The sequence below is a fragment of the Ornithorhynchus anatinus genome, chromosome X5, assembly GCF_004115215.2.
Source record: "Ornithorhynchus anatinus isolate Pmale09 chromosome X5, mOrnAna1.pri.v4, whole genome shotgun sequence".
In the NCBI taxonomy this organism is placed as follows: domain Eukaryota; kingdom Metazoa; phylum Chordata; class Mammalia; order Monotremata; family Ornithorhynchidae; genus Ornithorhynchus; species Ornithorhynchus anatinus.
The window spans coordinates 7312176-7326273 of NC_041753.1; the positions used below are offsets into that span (position 1 = coordinate 7312176).

At 64.1% G+C, this 14098-nt stretch overlaps 1 protein-coding gene across 1 annotated transcript; it reads right to left on the reverse strand.

Moving 5' to 3' along the window:
• Positions 1-612: 612 nt before the first annotated feature.
• PELP1 (proline, glutamate and leucine rich protein 1) lies at positions 613-12654 on the reverse strand. The gene is made up of 17 exons (XM_029055304.2): positions 12379-12654; positions 9741-9805; positions 8270-8375; positions 7355-7504; positions 7073-7144; positions 5977-6036; positions 5645-5795; positions 5360-5489; positions 5132-5219; positions 4735-4823; positions 4070-4186; positions 3547-3694; positions 3233-3398; positions 2944-2999; positions 2600-2806; positions 897-2309; positions 613-749 (listed from the first exon to the last, which is right to left on the reverse strand). The coding sequence occupies exons 1-17, from the start codon at positions 12610-12612 to the stop codon at positions 666-668; spliced, it is 3336 nt and encodes a 1111-aa protein (XP_028911137.1). The 5' UTR covers positions 12613-12654; the 3' UTR covers positions 613-665.
• Positions 12655-14098: the final 1444 nt, after the last annotated feature.

The following is a 14098-nucleotide window of genomic DNA, read 5'->3' on the forward strand; positions in this document are numbered from 1 at the left end:
CCTCCCCGCCCTCCCCCGGCTCCTGCTCGCCCCCGTCTCAGGCCCCCGGTCCTGCCCGTCCCGTCCCGGGGTTCCCACACTCCCGAGTCTCCTCCCCGAGACCGACCGGCCGCGCCCCGGGACGGGCCGAGACCTGCGGCGGGCGGGCGGGCGGACCGGGCACGGGCAGCGGCTGGGGGCGGGGGCACGGGCCATTGGGGCCGGGGAGGGACGAGGGGAGAAGCAGGCTCGGCAGGGCCCAGGGACGGGGTCACGGCCAACAGGGAGGCCAGGCAGGCCCAGGGATGGGAGAGCACGCTCTCGGGGAGGGGGGAAGGAGGAGGGCAGGAGGGCAGGAGGTTAGGAGGGAGGCCCCAAGAGACAAGGGCCAGACCGGGCAGCGGGAAGGGCGGCAGGGCTGTGGCGGGCCAGGAAGGGCCCGGCCGGGGAGATAATCCAGGAGGAAACGGCAGAGGGGGGGCGGGAAGGGCAGGGGCAAAGGCAGAGGCAAGGGGGGAGATGCCAACCAACCAGAACCAACATCGCCGCCCCCAGGGGCTGCTGGGAGCCAAGGCCACACACAGAGAAGACACGCACAGCACACCGACAGACAAGGACACACACACACATAGCCCCAGGTGGACACAGAGACGCTCTTTATTGGGGGAGGGGGTGGGGGGAGGGGGCTAGGAGCTGGGTTCTGGCAGCTTCTCCTCATCCGGAGGGCAGTCGATGAAGTCAGCCAACATGGCGGCCGTGGGGTCCGGCTCCTGCGGGGGGGAGAGGCGGAAGGCGAGTGGGGGGGGGGTCGCGCGGCAGCCTCGGGAGAGGTGGCTGGAGAGGCCGGACACGTGCACGCTCACTCTCTCCGGGTCCTCAACCCCTCTTCCCCGGACCCCCCGGACCCCTGCCCTCACCTCCAGCTTGGGGGCGGAAGGGGCCGCCGGCTCCCGGGCCGCGGGATCCTCCGGGAGGGCCTCGTCGGTGGCCGCCACTCCCTCGGGGTCCTCTCTGGGCAGGGTGGGGGCCGGGGGCTCGGGGTCCGGCCCCTCCGGGGGGAGGAGCGGCGGGGAGGTGGGGACCCCGCTCTCCTTCTCCCCGTTGGCTTCCGGCGGAGCCTCGGGCCCCTCTGGGATGGGGGGTGACGGAGGCGGGGGTCTCCCCTCTGCCACGGGCTGCCCCCGCCCTTCCTCCTCATCTTCGTCCTCCTCGTCCTCCTCGTCCTCCTCCGCGGCGCCCTGCTCCTCCACCTCCATCAGCAGCCCCGGTTCGGGCTGGATCTTGGGTGGGGAAGGGGGGGCGCTGGGCTTGGCCGGGGGGGACGCGGAGGGGACCGGGGGCCCTGCGTCTGAGCCAAAGTCCACCTCCTCCAGCTCCTCTTCCTCCTCCTCCTCCTCTTCTTCCTCCTCCTCCTCCTCCAGCTCCCCTTCCTCCTCTTCGAACTCTTCCCCTTCCTCCTCCTCTTCCTCCTCCTCTTCCTCCTCCTCCTCCTCCAAGTACTCCTCTTCTTCCTCTTCCGGGAACTCCTCCTCGTCCTCTTCCTCCTCCTCGTCCTCTTCTTCCTCCTCTTCCTCCTCATCCTCGTCCTCCTCGTCGCTGCTGTTGATGTTGATGATGGTCAGGTTCTCCTCCAGCCCGCCGGGGGCGCCTTCGGCCACCAGCTGCGGGGGTCCCGGCAGGGAGGCCGGGGCCGGCGGGGGTGGGGGTCCGGGGGTGGCCGGCGCCAGCTCCTCCGGCTCGTCCTGAGGCGGGGGCGGCGGCGGCGGGGGGGGCGGTGGCGGGGGCGGCGGGGGAGAGGGGGCAGCGGTGGCGGGCTGGGGGGCGACGGGCGAAGCGGGGTGGGTTGGGGGCAGCAGCAGGAGGCCCTCGGGCACGATCACGACGCTGTCGTCCGAATCGCTCTCCAGCGAGATCTCCACGTCCGACGCCTCCTCCTTCTCGTAGTGGACGAAGGCAGGGCGGGGGGCGCGGCCCCCGAAGGCCTCTTCGGGAGCAGGCGGGGGGGGCGAGGCGGGGGCACTGGCGGGTGGGGGCGGCGGTGCCGCGGGGGGCTGCTCGTCGCGGTGGTTCTCGGGGCCCGGGAGGAGGCGCGGGGGCGCAGACACCAGGCCGGGCAGCGCCAGGCCCAGGTGGTTGCTGGGAGGGGGTGGGGCCCGGGGGCCGGGAGGAGGGGCCGGGTGGAAGGGGGGCGCCCGGAAGGGCGAGGGAGGCTCGGGCGGGGTCGAGGTCGGAGCCGGGCAGCCAGGGGGCATGGGAGGAGGGAGCGGGGGGGCCCGTGGGTGGACCAGAGCGGCACAGGTGACGATGGCTTCAGAGCAGAAGGAGGAGACCTGTGGGGATTGGGGCCGGGGGGGGGGGGGGGCAGCCAGTTAGTTGAGGGAAGGGGGGGCGAGGGGATGGAGTGGGGGTGAGGGAGGCACTGAGAACAGGAGAGGAGCCAGGCGGAGGACAGGAGACGAGAGAAATGAGATGAAAAACGGTCAAGGAGCAAGGGTCTAGACCACAAAGGAGAGATGCGGATGACCAGAGAGATGCAGAGATGGACAGATAGCGAGCTAGATGGGCACAGCCCCAGAGACGGGAAGATCGGGGTGGGGGTTGGGGAGGGACTGGCCGGTACCTGGATGTTGGGATCCCTCTGTCCAAGGGAGAAGGCGCGCAGGGCGCAGTGCAGGGGCGGCGGGCACCGCGGGGCGGGCGCCAGGAGCAGGGCGAGCAGCAGGCGGAACAGCTCGCGGCGGCACAGGGCGCTGGTGTAGGGGTTGCCCCCGCCCCCGCCCGCCTCGCTCGCCCCCATCAACAGGGGCAGCACCAGCTCGTGGAGACGCTGCGGGGAGAGGGGATACGGTTGCCAGACGGTCCCGGGCCCCTCCCCCCGGGGCCCATCCCTGCCGTCGCACCTACCCGGAGCTTCCCACGGGCCCGCACCCCCTCTCCCGGCCCGCCCCGCCTCGGGGTTCTCACCCGGTGGGTCTCCTCCTTGACGAGAGGTCCGCACATGAGGATGGTGCAGCTCAGGGCTGTGTGGGGGTGAGAGGTGGTCAGGAAGAGCCCGGCACAGCCCCCCGCCCTCCCCCATCCCCGCCCAAGGGACCAGACGCAGGAGAGGGAGGGCTGGAAGCAGAGGCGGACCGCACAGCATCTGGTCCCCCCCATCCCCGGCTCAGCCTCACCCCCGCCGTCCCCAACCCCCATCCCGTCAGCCTCTGCGCCCTGCACCCCACCCCCACCGGGTCTCCCCATCCACGGGCACCTCGGAGGGCGGCAGTGCAGACGTCGCTGTTGGCGTTTCCGTCCCCTTTACGGTGGATGGGGGCGGCTCCGGCCCCCACCTCCCCCACATCCAGCTTCGGCTTCTTGGGGGCACTGGGCTTTCCCACCTGCAGCCCACCGTCGGGGACCCCTCGGCTGGCCCGTAGCTGTGGAAGCGGTGGGGGAGGGAGGGATGAACGAAGGAGAGGATGGGTGGGGAATGGGACAGGGAAGAGGAAGGAGAGGAGGGGCAGTGAGGAGAAGAGGGGGGAGAGTAGGGGGCAGGAGTGTGAGCGGGGGGTGAGGGGGTGTCACCTTGAGGGCTTCTGCTGGGAGGGCGATGTCACTCAGCAGGTGGGAGAGCAAGGTGTCGGCCTGGGCCCCGCCCTGGAGCACCCCGGCCCCGGCTCCGCACACCTGCACCCACAGCTCCAGCACCGCGTACGTCTTGGCCCGCACGGCGCTACGGGGTGGGGGGAGGGGGCGTGTCAGGGCACGGCCGGAGGTCGCCGTCCCCGCGCCCCCAACCCCGGCTCCTCCTCTCCGCTCCCCACTCCCGGAGAGGCAGAGCGACCAAGTAGCACCAGAGGTCCCGGCTCGGCCGCTGGCCTGCGCTGGGGGTGGTGGGACAGACAGGTCCACCGGACCCTGGACCGGTCGCTGCACCTCTCTGGGCTTTTCTCACCTGGGAAATGGGAGCAAGCCTCCCAGGGCTCCTTCCTGGACTATGAGGCCGGGGCGAGAAAGGGACTGTGCCTGCTCTGATGGTCCCGTCTGGCTCGGACCGCCCTCCCCTCTCCCTGCCCCACCACCCCGTGCCCCCCACCGGTCCCCTCACCAGTAGGGTCTCTCCTGGCCCGGGATGAGACAGTCCCGCCCGGGGCTCCACGCGTTGAGGACCTGGGGAAGAAGGCGACAGAGCAACCCGCCGAACCGCACCAGCCGAGCGCCGCACCTGCGGGGGAGTGGGAGGTGGGGGGTGGGGGGGAGCCCGGGGATTTGGGTGGGGGGGGGAGGGCAGCTATGAGGGGGCTTATGGGAAGGGAATGCGACTATGGACTCTGCTGTGTTGTATTTTCCCAAGTGCTTAGTCCAGTGCCCGGCACACACATTAAGCGTTCCATAAATCGCACCCATTGACTGATCGACTGATGGAAATTAGGCAGTTCCCAGTTTGACCACCTGCTTCCTGGCCCGCCCCCGGTCTCAAGTTCCACCTCCCGCTCGAGGGCTGGGGGAAGGATTTTGGGGGGGGGGGGGGGGGGCGTCCCGGAGGGTGTCGTCCAGCTGATGGGCCACAGGGCTGCTGATTGATGGGCGCCATTTCCAGAGTCCCGGAGGGGCCCCTTACGCCACAGTGGAAGTGGCTGGTGCGGCCAACCCCTCCGCGGCCAGAGCTCCGGTGTCGGCTGCTGGCAGGAATGCCTCGGCTCAGCCTGCGCCCCCACCCAGTGCCCTCCACGCCCGCTCCCAGGGTACCCCGGCCATGGCCCCGTCACTCACGCCAGGATGAGGGTGGAAAGCAGCTCCAGGGCCTCCAGGTGCAGCCAGGGCAGCAGCAGCAGCTTCAGGGGCCCGTCCCCCATAAACGTCTTGGGGGACAGAGAGCGGGGACCCGGGGTCAGGGCGGCGGGGGGACAGCGGGGACCTAGAGTCAGGGTGAGGGCAGGGGGAAGTGAGCCCTCCTAAGGAGGGGAGCCATTGGCCAACCAAAGGAGTAGAGGGCAAAGGAGGAGCGGAGATGGGTCAGGGTCCAGCAACGAGGGATGGGCTGGACTCTGAGCCACAGGGGGCTTCCCTAAAGGTGGTTGCCCTGCCCCCACCACCCCCCCAGCCCCACCTGGGCCTGGCAGAGAGCTCTGGCCCTGGGGATGGGGGGGGCAGAGGGGGCTGAACTCACAATGTTCTTGCTGTGGATGTTGAGGGTCCGGCAGATAAGGTCCAGTACGTCCTGCACGGGGATGGACACCGGGGCGCCAAACTCCGAGCTGCCCAGGGGCGGATGAGGGTGGCAGGGAGAGGGGGCTAAGTCAGAATGGGGAGGGGGGAAAGCAGCACCCCCCCTTCCCGGTCTCCCCAGGCCCCACCCCGGCCCGCCCCCTCCCTTGGGGCCGGGCCCCTCGCCCACCTGAGGAGCAGGCCCAGGCAGCGGGCCAGGCCGGAGAACTGCTGCCAGAGCCGTAGGAGCCCGTGGGCCTCGGCGGTCTCGGCCGGTGGCGGCAGCAGCGCCATTCCGGGCCCCTCATACTGCAGCGGAGCTGGGCCGGGGGGAGAGGGGCCGGGGGACACGGACGGACAGACATATGGAGGGACAATCGTCAGGGCAACTAGCGCCGCTCTGTCCGGCCACCCCCAACTCCCGCCGGACCCCCCGCCCCGCCGTGTGCGGCCCCCGCCTCAGGCTCACTCGTACCGGGCTCGGCCCCGTCGAACAGCGCCCCCAGCAGGCAGTGCAGCGAGGCCAGAAGGCAGTGGAGCTCCTGCTCCCAGCTCTCGGTGTGCTTCAGACCCTGGGAGAAGCCAGCCCCCAGGGCCGGGAGGCGAGCGTAGCATTCACATGCCAGCTGCCGGGGGCGGGAGGAAGGGGGAGGAAGACGGGCACGTCAACCTGGGCGCCCACTCCAGCTCTGTGCCAGGCACTGATGGACAAGGCTGGGAGCAAAAAGGGAGCTGAGCCCAGGACACCCTCCCCCCGGGGAGTAGGACGGGCCTCCTGCCCTCCACCCCCGGCCCCGGCAAGGCTACCTGCTGCAGTGGGGGGTTCAGTGTGTCCACACGGGCCAAGAAGAAGGAGGCCAGCTTGCCCTGATGGGGGGAAGGGAGGTGGTGATGAAGGGAGCACCATTTTCGACAGTGCCCAAGGCTCCTGGGTCCCGTGGGGAGCGGGGACCGCGGCCGCTATCCGACCGAGTGGGTCTCGCGGCCTCTGCCCCTGGGGTCTCCGGGGCATACTGGGCTCCCCCCCGACTCCCCATGTGACGGTCAGCGCTATCAGGTCAAGGCCGGGTGTGCGCCCCCTTCACATCCGGTCAGCCCCCTGGGATGAGTGGGGAGGGCTTGTGCCCTCCTCCGTGCTTGTCCTTCAGTCAGCCCTTCACAGGGCAGGGAGCAGAGGGGAGGAGTCACCCCGCCACCAGAGGCCAGGTGTGGACGGGCTCCCCAGAGTCAGTGGGAATGCCAAGAGGCTTACAGACACCCCCAGAGATGGGTGCCAGGCACTGAGGACGGCTCCTGTCAAGCTCGACCCTCTGTTCCCAGGGGGCTCTGGGGAGACTCATTCCACGGGTGGTTTCGTGCGGCTCCCGGGGCTCAGGGGGAGGAGGATGAAAGGAGGAGGCGCTGCACTGAGTGTCCCCAGCTGCCTCTGGGGCCCTGTGGTCGCGGTCGGAGGGAAGAACTTCCTGTGTGTCACTGGGTGGTTAGCCAGCAGGCTGGGGGGAGGAGGGGCTGCCCTCCATGGGGTTTTCTGGGCCCTGCCAGTCCAGAGGTGAGGGAGGAGTGGCTCTCCAGATCCAGAAGACATGGGTGGTGGAGGGGAGGTGGGGGGATGGAGAGCCGGCGGGGAGGCAGGGAGGCAGGCAGGCAGGCCCCGGCGGCTCACATGAGAAATCAAAGTTTGGGTCTCCGGACCATCCCCGCGCCCCTGGCCCACTGCAGCCTGACGCGTGGCTAGTGCTGAGGCTCGATGGACAACCAGATGGCTGTGGCCCCGTCTGCCCTGTCAATCCCTCCAGGGCAGGGAAGATCAACGGGGAGAAGAAAAGGAAGAGCTCTGGCCTCAGCGTCCGGACCCTCCCACATCTCACTCCCAGACTCACCCACAGGGAGCCCCCCGACTCACCCGCAAGGAGCCGCAGGCCCGGGGATAATGGGTCATGCAGGCCTTCATGCCCTCCAACGCTGACAGCTCACACTACATGGGGGGGGGGGGGGGGGGGGGAGAGATGACACAGAGGTGGAAGGGGCGGAGCCCCACCCCAAGCCTTTCCCTCCTCAACCCCGACTCCCCCATAATCCTCCTATTTCAGACCCTGCCCCAGCCCCCGCCATCTCGCCCTCCCTGTTTGGTCCCCGAGCCGTGCTGGGTGTGTACATGTGTGTGCCTGTCGGTCCGTCCGGTTACCTCAGGCTTGAGGCCGAGCAGGGAGGTGAGCAGGCCAGGCAGGTGGTTCATGGAAATGTCACGGGCCAGTTCGGGCAGCTGGGATGAGTAGCACAGCAGGTCTTTGAGCACAGCCACCGCCAGCTCCACAGTCAGCACTGGGTCCTGGGACTGAACACGCAGGGAGGCTGCGTGTCAGAATCCGTGTGTGTGTGTGTGTGCACGCGTGTGTGGAGGCATGCCCGTGTGAGCATGGGGGTGGGGGCCCAGGAGCACACCTCTCCTCTCCCGCTTCCCCCCGGCCCCCTGCCCAGTCCCACAGGGGGTGGGGACAGGTCAGGGAAGGGGCAGCCTCTCGTGAGTCCCTTGGGGTCCAAGCTTCTGGAAGCCATGCCCGGTCAGCCCGGCTGGGCTCAGACAGTCTGTGATGCTAGGCTGGCGGTGGAGCAGCTGGGCCTCTCTCCTGAGGGGGGGCTCCTGACCTGTTGGACCCCAGTCGAGTGGCCCAGGGCCCTCTGGAGGGGAGCCCTGAGTATCTCCCAGTGGGCCCCATTTAGTCAGCCAGTCAATCGTATTTATTGAGCGCTTACCGTGTGAGGAGTACTGTACTAAGCCCTTGGTAGAGGACAATAAAACAATATAACAGACATATTCCCTGCCCACCAGGAGCTGAGAGGGCAGCTGTGTCTGGCCCCCGAGGAACCGAGGGCCAGGTTTGGGGGGCCGGGAGAGCAGGTGACGTTCTGAAGGAGGAGGGAGGGGGCCCGGGAACGGGGAGAAACAAAGTGGGGCCTGCAGCAGCTGGGAGGGGGTCCGGTGGATGACGGGCAACTAAGGTGAAGAGGACGGGGTGCGCTCAATCGCTGCCGGAAGGGGTGGGGTGAGGCCGAAGGGAAAAGCCCCATGATCCTCCAGGTGGGCAGGAGGGCGGCGGACCTGTAGGATGTGCTGGATGCTTCGGAGCCAGGACACGCAGTGTTGCTGGAACACCTCCGTGGGGCTCTCTCCCACCAGTAGGGACAGCAGGCACAGCCCTTCAAACCTGCCCGGGGACCGGGGAGGGAGGTGAGAGGAGGGGGTGACAGCCCCTTCTCCCACCATCTCCTGAGAAGAGCGAGCCTCTGCCCTCCACCTTCCCACGAGGGGATGCGGCTTCTCCTTCCTAATCGTCCCTCACTGGGCCAGAAAATCCGCCCCCTCCCCCCCAGCCTCCTCACAACCCTTCTCCTTCCCAGCTCAGACCGAGGTGGGACCCGGGGCCCTCCATGTGGACGTCCCTCGGGCCCCTCTGCTCCAAACCCATGCCTCCGGGCCTCCCCCCGCCCCTGCCTTCACGATGGCCGCCGCTTCCGAAGCCACGGGGGAAGCGGCCTGTTCTCCTCGACTCCAAACACTCCCTGCCCCCCAACCCCCCACCCACAGGGTCCAGTGGGCTAAATCCTTCCGGATTTCCTCCGGAGCACTTCAGGGCTCCGGCTCCTTCCTCTGTGGCCAAACAGGCCGGCGTGCCAGACCTGGCACTTGCTGTGGCCAGCCTGACTGCTCCCGGGCTCTCCCCTCTGGGGACCGCCCCTCCCCTGCTGTCACTTTCTAAAACGGCGCTCTGCTCCCTAGCTCGGCCCACTTCTCTCCGCCTCAAGCGGAAGCTTCCCGACCACACCGGCCTCAAAGGTCTCCAGTTGCTTTCTCCTTCCTACTTTCCCACTCTCTTCTCTCACTACTCCTCACCTGCTCTCTGGAACTCATGGTTCTCCACCTCGCCCCCACGCCCCCACTCCCGGTATCTTGCTCCCTCCCTTCCCCCTGCCTGGTACTCCCCCCGGCCTCCTCGCCGCTTAGCCCACCTTCAAGGCCCTTCTGGAATCACACCGCCTCCAGGAGGCCCTCCCTGATAAATCTCTCACCTCACTATCCCCTCCCCCCACAATTACTTCAGGCTTCCATGTGTCACCTATCAACCAGTCGATGGCATTTACCAAGCGCTTACTGTGTGCGGAGCACCGTACTAAGCTCTTGGGAATATAACAGTTGGTAGACGTGTACACCGGTAGCCCTGAAATGAACGTCTGCCTCGTCTCTTCCCGCTCCTCTAGATTGTAAGCTGGTACTGGGCAGGGAACATGTCTCATATCTTCTCTCCCCGGTGCTCAGTTCAGTGCTCTGCCCACGGTGAGTGCTCGATAAAGACGACTGATTGATTAAATACTCGCTCACGTCTCTCGCCCTTCTTCCTCCTCCCTCCTACCTGCAAATTCTTCTCGAGTCTAACTCCGGGACTAGACTGAGAGCCCTCCAGGGGCAGAGGTCCCCCGAGATCAAGGCCGCCCTGTCCCCCCCAGCCATCAGTCCAGCGCTCGGTCCCGAGGGGACGCTCGATCGCCGCAGCCAGCGGGGTGAAAGAACCTACCGGGTCTTGATGGAGCTGAGCCGGCTGGAGCTGAGGCCGATCAGGGTCCCGACTGCAGTCTGGTTCTGTAGGGAGGGAGAGGTCCTGAGTCAACTGTGCTGATGCTGTCATTTCTCCTCAGCGGTCCACTTTAAGGCACTCTATCACCCTGCCCCTTCTTACCTCCCCTCGCTGCTCTGTGGCCCAGCTCGCCCGCTTTGCTCCTCTAATGCCAACCTACTTACTAGACCTCCATCTCGACTACCTCACCGCCGTCCCTCGCCCACGTCTGGCCTGGGACCTCCCCTCTACCCCCCGACATCACATCCAACTGATCACCAGCCCCCCCCGCCCAAGGCTTATTGGAGACACGGTTCCTCCATGAGGTCTTCCCTGACTAAGCTCGCCTTTCCTCATCTCCCACTCCCTTTCGCGTCGCCCTGACTTGCTCCCTTTATTCATCCCCCCGCCCAGCCCCACAGCACTTACGTCCACATCCATCATTTATTTCTATTAATGTCTCTCTCTCTCCCTCTAGACTGCAAGCTCTCTGGGGGCAGGGAATGTGTCTACCAACTCTGTTGTACTGACCTCTCCCAAGGGCTTAGTACAGTAAGCTCTGCACACAGTAAACACTCAATAAATTCGATTGATTCTCTGAGTGCTGTGATTGCTGGGCAGGGCTTTGGCATCTGTTGCCTGATTTTTCCCTCACACCCCTTCTTTGCCCTTGTGAGGGAGGAAGGGGGCAGGCGGACAATACTCTCTCTGCCCACAATCCCTTCCTCACACCTTCCCCTTTCATATCTGACTGACCATCGCCTCTCCCCTTCTCCCCACCATCTTCAAAGCCCTGCTGAAATCAAATCACTTTCCATAAACCTCACAGAAGCCTGATGGGGAGAGGCCGGGCCTGAATGGTAGAGGGGCCTAGATCCTAATCCCCTTTCAGGCATTTGCCTGCTGTGTGATCTTGGGTGGTTTATTTCACTTTCCTGGGTCTGTTTCCTCACCTGTAAAATGGGGACAAAATTACGGTTCACTTCCCTTTGAGAGCGTAAACTCCTTGTGGGACCAGGATTGTGTCCAATCTGCTAATGTTGCATCTTCTCTAGCACTTGAAGCATAGTAAGCGCTCAATAAATACCATTGCTGATGATGCCCTGTATATAGTAAGTGCTCAATAGTCAATTATATTTGAGTGCTTACTGGGTGCAAAGCACTATACTAAGTACTTGGAAGAATCCAAAACAACAGAGTCGGTAGATGTGTTCCCTGACCACAAGGAGTTTCCAGATGGTACGATCACACCAGCAAGACTCTGCTTGGGCATATGACCTCTCTAGGCCCACAACCCTCCCTGGCTGAATCTCACAACTGGGGGTGTTTCCTTCACTCTCCGTACCACAGGTCTCGAGGGATGACATGACTCCTACAGCACTTATGTACACAGCCATCTATACGCTTTTATTTGGGGGTACTTTTTTTTTTAGCGCTCTATAAGCTCTTACTCTAAGTCAAGCACTGTTCTAAGCACTGGGGTAGACACTAATTAGGTCTGACACAGTACCTGTCCCACACGGGGCTGACAGTCTAAATTGGGGGGATTAAATTTAATCGCCACATTTTACACATGAGGAAACTGGGGCACAGAGAAGTTAAAAGTGACAAGTGCCTTCCCCTCTAGGCCACAGGTTCCTTTTTTTAAATGGTATTTACTAGGTGCTTACTCTGTGCCAAGCACTGTACTAAACGCTGGGGCAGATACAAGTAATCAGCTTGGACACAGTCCCTATCCCATAAAAGGCTCACAGGCTCAATCCTCATTTTACAGATGAGGTAACTGAGGCCCAGGGCCTGACTGATTGGCAGAGTTGTGCCTGGAAACCAGGGGCCCAAGCTCTGTCTTGCTAGGAAGGGAGACCAGGTTGATTTGGGGGAGAAGGGATGGAAGGGCGGCCCTCGTGGATAGAACCTGGGCCTGGGAGTCAGATGGTCGTGGGTTCTAATCCCGGCCCCGCCATTTATCTGATGTGTGCCCTTGGGCCAGTCACTTCACTTTTCTGGGCCTCAGCCCTTCATCTATAAAATAGGGATTGAAAGTGCGAGCCCCACGTGGGCCAGGAACTATTAGTATTGTATTAGTAAATTCATTATGGAACTTGGTAAGCGCTTACTACATGCCAAGCACCGTTTTAAGCGCGGGCACAGATGGAAGTCGATCAGGTCGGACTCAGTCCCTGTCCCACATTGGGCTCGCACTCTTCAACCCCATTTTTTCCGATGAGGTACCTGGAGCACAGAGCAGTGACTTGCCCGAGGTCGCAGGGCAGACAAGTGGCGGAGCGGGGATTAGAACCCAGGACTTTCTGCCTCCCAGGCCCGGGCTGCATCCTCCACACCATGCCCGTCATTGGGCAGGGGACTGTTTCCCAGCTGTACATTCCAAGCGCTTAGTACAGTGCTCTGCACATAGTAAGCGCTCAATAAATATGACTGCATCTAGCCCGGGGTTTAGACCAGGGCTTGGCCCATAGTAAGCGCTCAACAAGCCGCTTCGACCTCATCGCCCGAGGGGGGGCGCTCTCCCTCCGCCCCTTACGTTGGGCCGCCGAGGCCCCGCCCCCTCCAGGGGCCCCGCCCCCCAGCGCGCGCTCACCTGAGCCCCGCCCACCGTCCCGTGCAGGCGCAGCAGACGCACGAGTCCCGGCACCAGCGGGGCCTTGGGCGGCCCGGCCCCGGACGGGGAGGCCGGGGTGTCGCTGGGCCGCGGCTGCAGCAGCCCCGACACACTGTCCAGAAGCACCTGGCAGAGCCGCGAGCCCGGGCTGCCCCCAGCAGGGGTCCCGTTCCCGGCCGCCGCGGGAGCTCCGCTCAGCACTGCCGCCGCCATCTCTCCCTCGCTACCTCAGCCGTTGGCGCACGGCGCTGACGTCTTCACGCCGCGACGGGGCCGCGTGGGAGGGGGCGCGCGCCCGGGGGGGGGGCTTCGGCGCCACGGAGCATGCGCACCGGGGAAGGACCCGAGGGCGGGGGGAGAGAGGTTGGAGGGGCATGCGCACTGAGGGGGGCGTGGGGCGAGCGCGCAGGCGCCACAGTTAGGAGGAGGTGGGGTGGCGCTGAGGAGGAGACGGAGGGCCTGGGTTCTAATCCCGACTCCGCCTCATGCCCGCTCTGCGACTTGGGGCAAGTCATTACATTTCTCTGGGCCGCGTTTTCTTCATCTGTGGAATGGGGGGCAACGGCTTCACGACATTTCTTTCCCCTCCATCCAAACTGCCATCACGTTGCCAAGCCCTGACCATTTCCCAGCAGCCTCCTCGCTGCCCTCCCCGCATCCCGCCTTGTCAGTGCATCCTTGACTCTGCTGCCCGGATCATTTTTCTACCAAAAAAACCCCATCGGTCCACAGCTCCCCACTCCTCAAGAACCTCCGGTCGTTGCCCATCCACCCCTGCATCAAATGGAAACTCCTCAGCATTGTCTTTAAATAATGGTGGTATTAGTTAAGCGCTTAGTATGTGCAAAGCACTGTTCTAAGCGCTGGGGGATACAAGGTGACCAGGTTGTCCCACGTGGGGCTCACAGTTTTAATCCCCATTTTACAGATGAGGTTACTGAGGCACAGAGAAGTGACTTCCCCAAAGTCACACAGCTGGACACAGCTGGCAAACAGCGGAGCCGGGATTAGAACCCACGACCTCTGACTCCCAAGCCCTGGCTCTTTCCACTCAGCCATGCTGCTTTAATGCACTCAATCACCATGCCTTATCTCCTACCACCACCCAGCCTGCCCACTTCTCTCCTCTAATGCCACCCTACCTCGATCTCACCAGTCTCGCCTCTGACCTGTCACCTAAGGTCTGGCCTGGAACTCTCTTCCCCTTCACACCCAACAGATTACTGCTTTCCCCACCTTCAAAGTCTTAATAAAATCACATTTCCAAGCAACCTTCCCTGACTCAGCCCTCGTTTACCCTACTCCCTCTCCCTTCCAGTCACCTGTGCCCTCTGGATCTGTACCCTTTGGGTACTTAATATTCACCCCACCCTCCACCCCCTCAACCCCTTATGTGCATATCTGTACTTTATAATGTCTGTCTCTCTCTTGAGACTCTCAGTTCCTTGTGGGCAGGGATTACCCAAACTAAGGTTCTCTCCCAAGGGTTTAGTTCAGTGCTCTGCACTTATAAGTGCTCAATGAATACCACTGATTGATTGGGAACAAAAAATTCTTCTTCCCCTTAGAATGTGAGCTCCATGTGACACAGGGACTGTGCCAGATCTGATTATCTTGTGTCTACCCTAGTGCTTGGCATATAGTACTTGCTTAACAAATACCACAGATATTGTTTGTTAGGGGAAAGCCGGGCACCATC

What these genes read in the sequence shown, in the direction of transcription:
- PELP1 (XM_029055304.2), bottom strand. Translation starts at nt 12,612, where the DNA reads ATGGCGGCGGCAGTGCTGAGCGGAGCTCCCGCGGCGGCCGGGAACGGG. An exon ending in GGGCCTGCGGCTCCTTGCGG is followed by an intron (nt 6,037 to 7,072) that starts GTGAGTCGGGGG and finishes TCCCCCCATCAG; the next exon opens with GGCAAGCTGGCCTCCTTCTT. An exon ending in TCAAGGAGGAGACCCACCGG is followed by an intron (nt 2,807 to 2,943) that starts GTGAGAACCCCG and finishes CTCTCCCCGCAG; the next exon opens with CGTCTCCACGAGCTGGTGCT.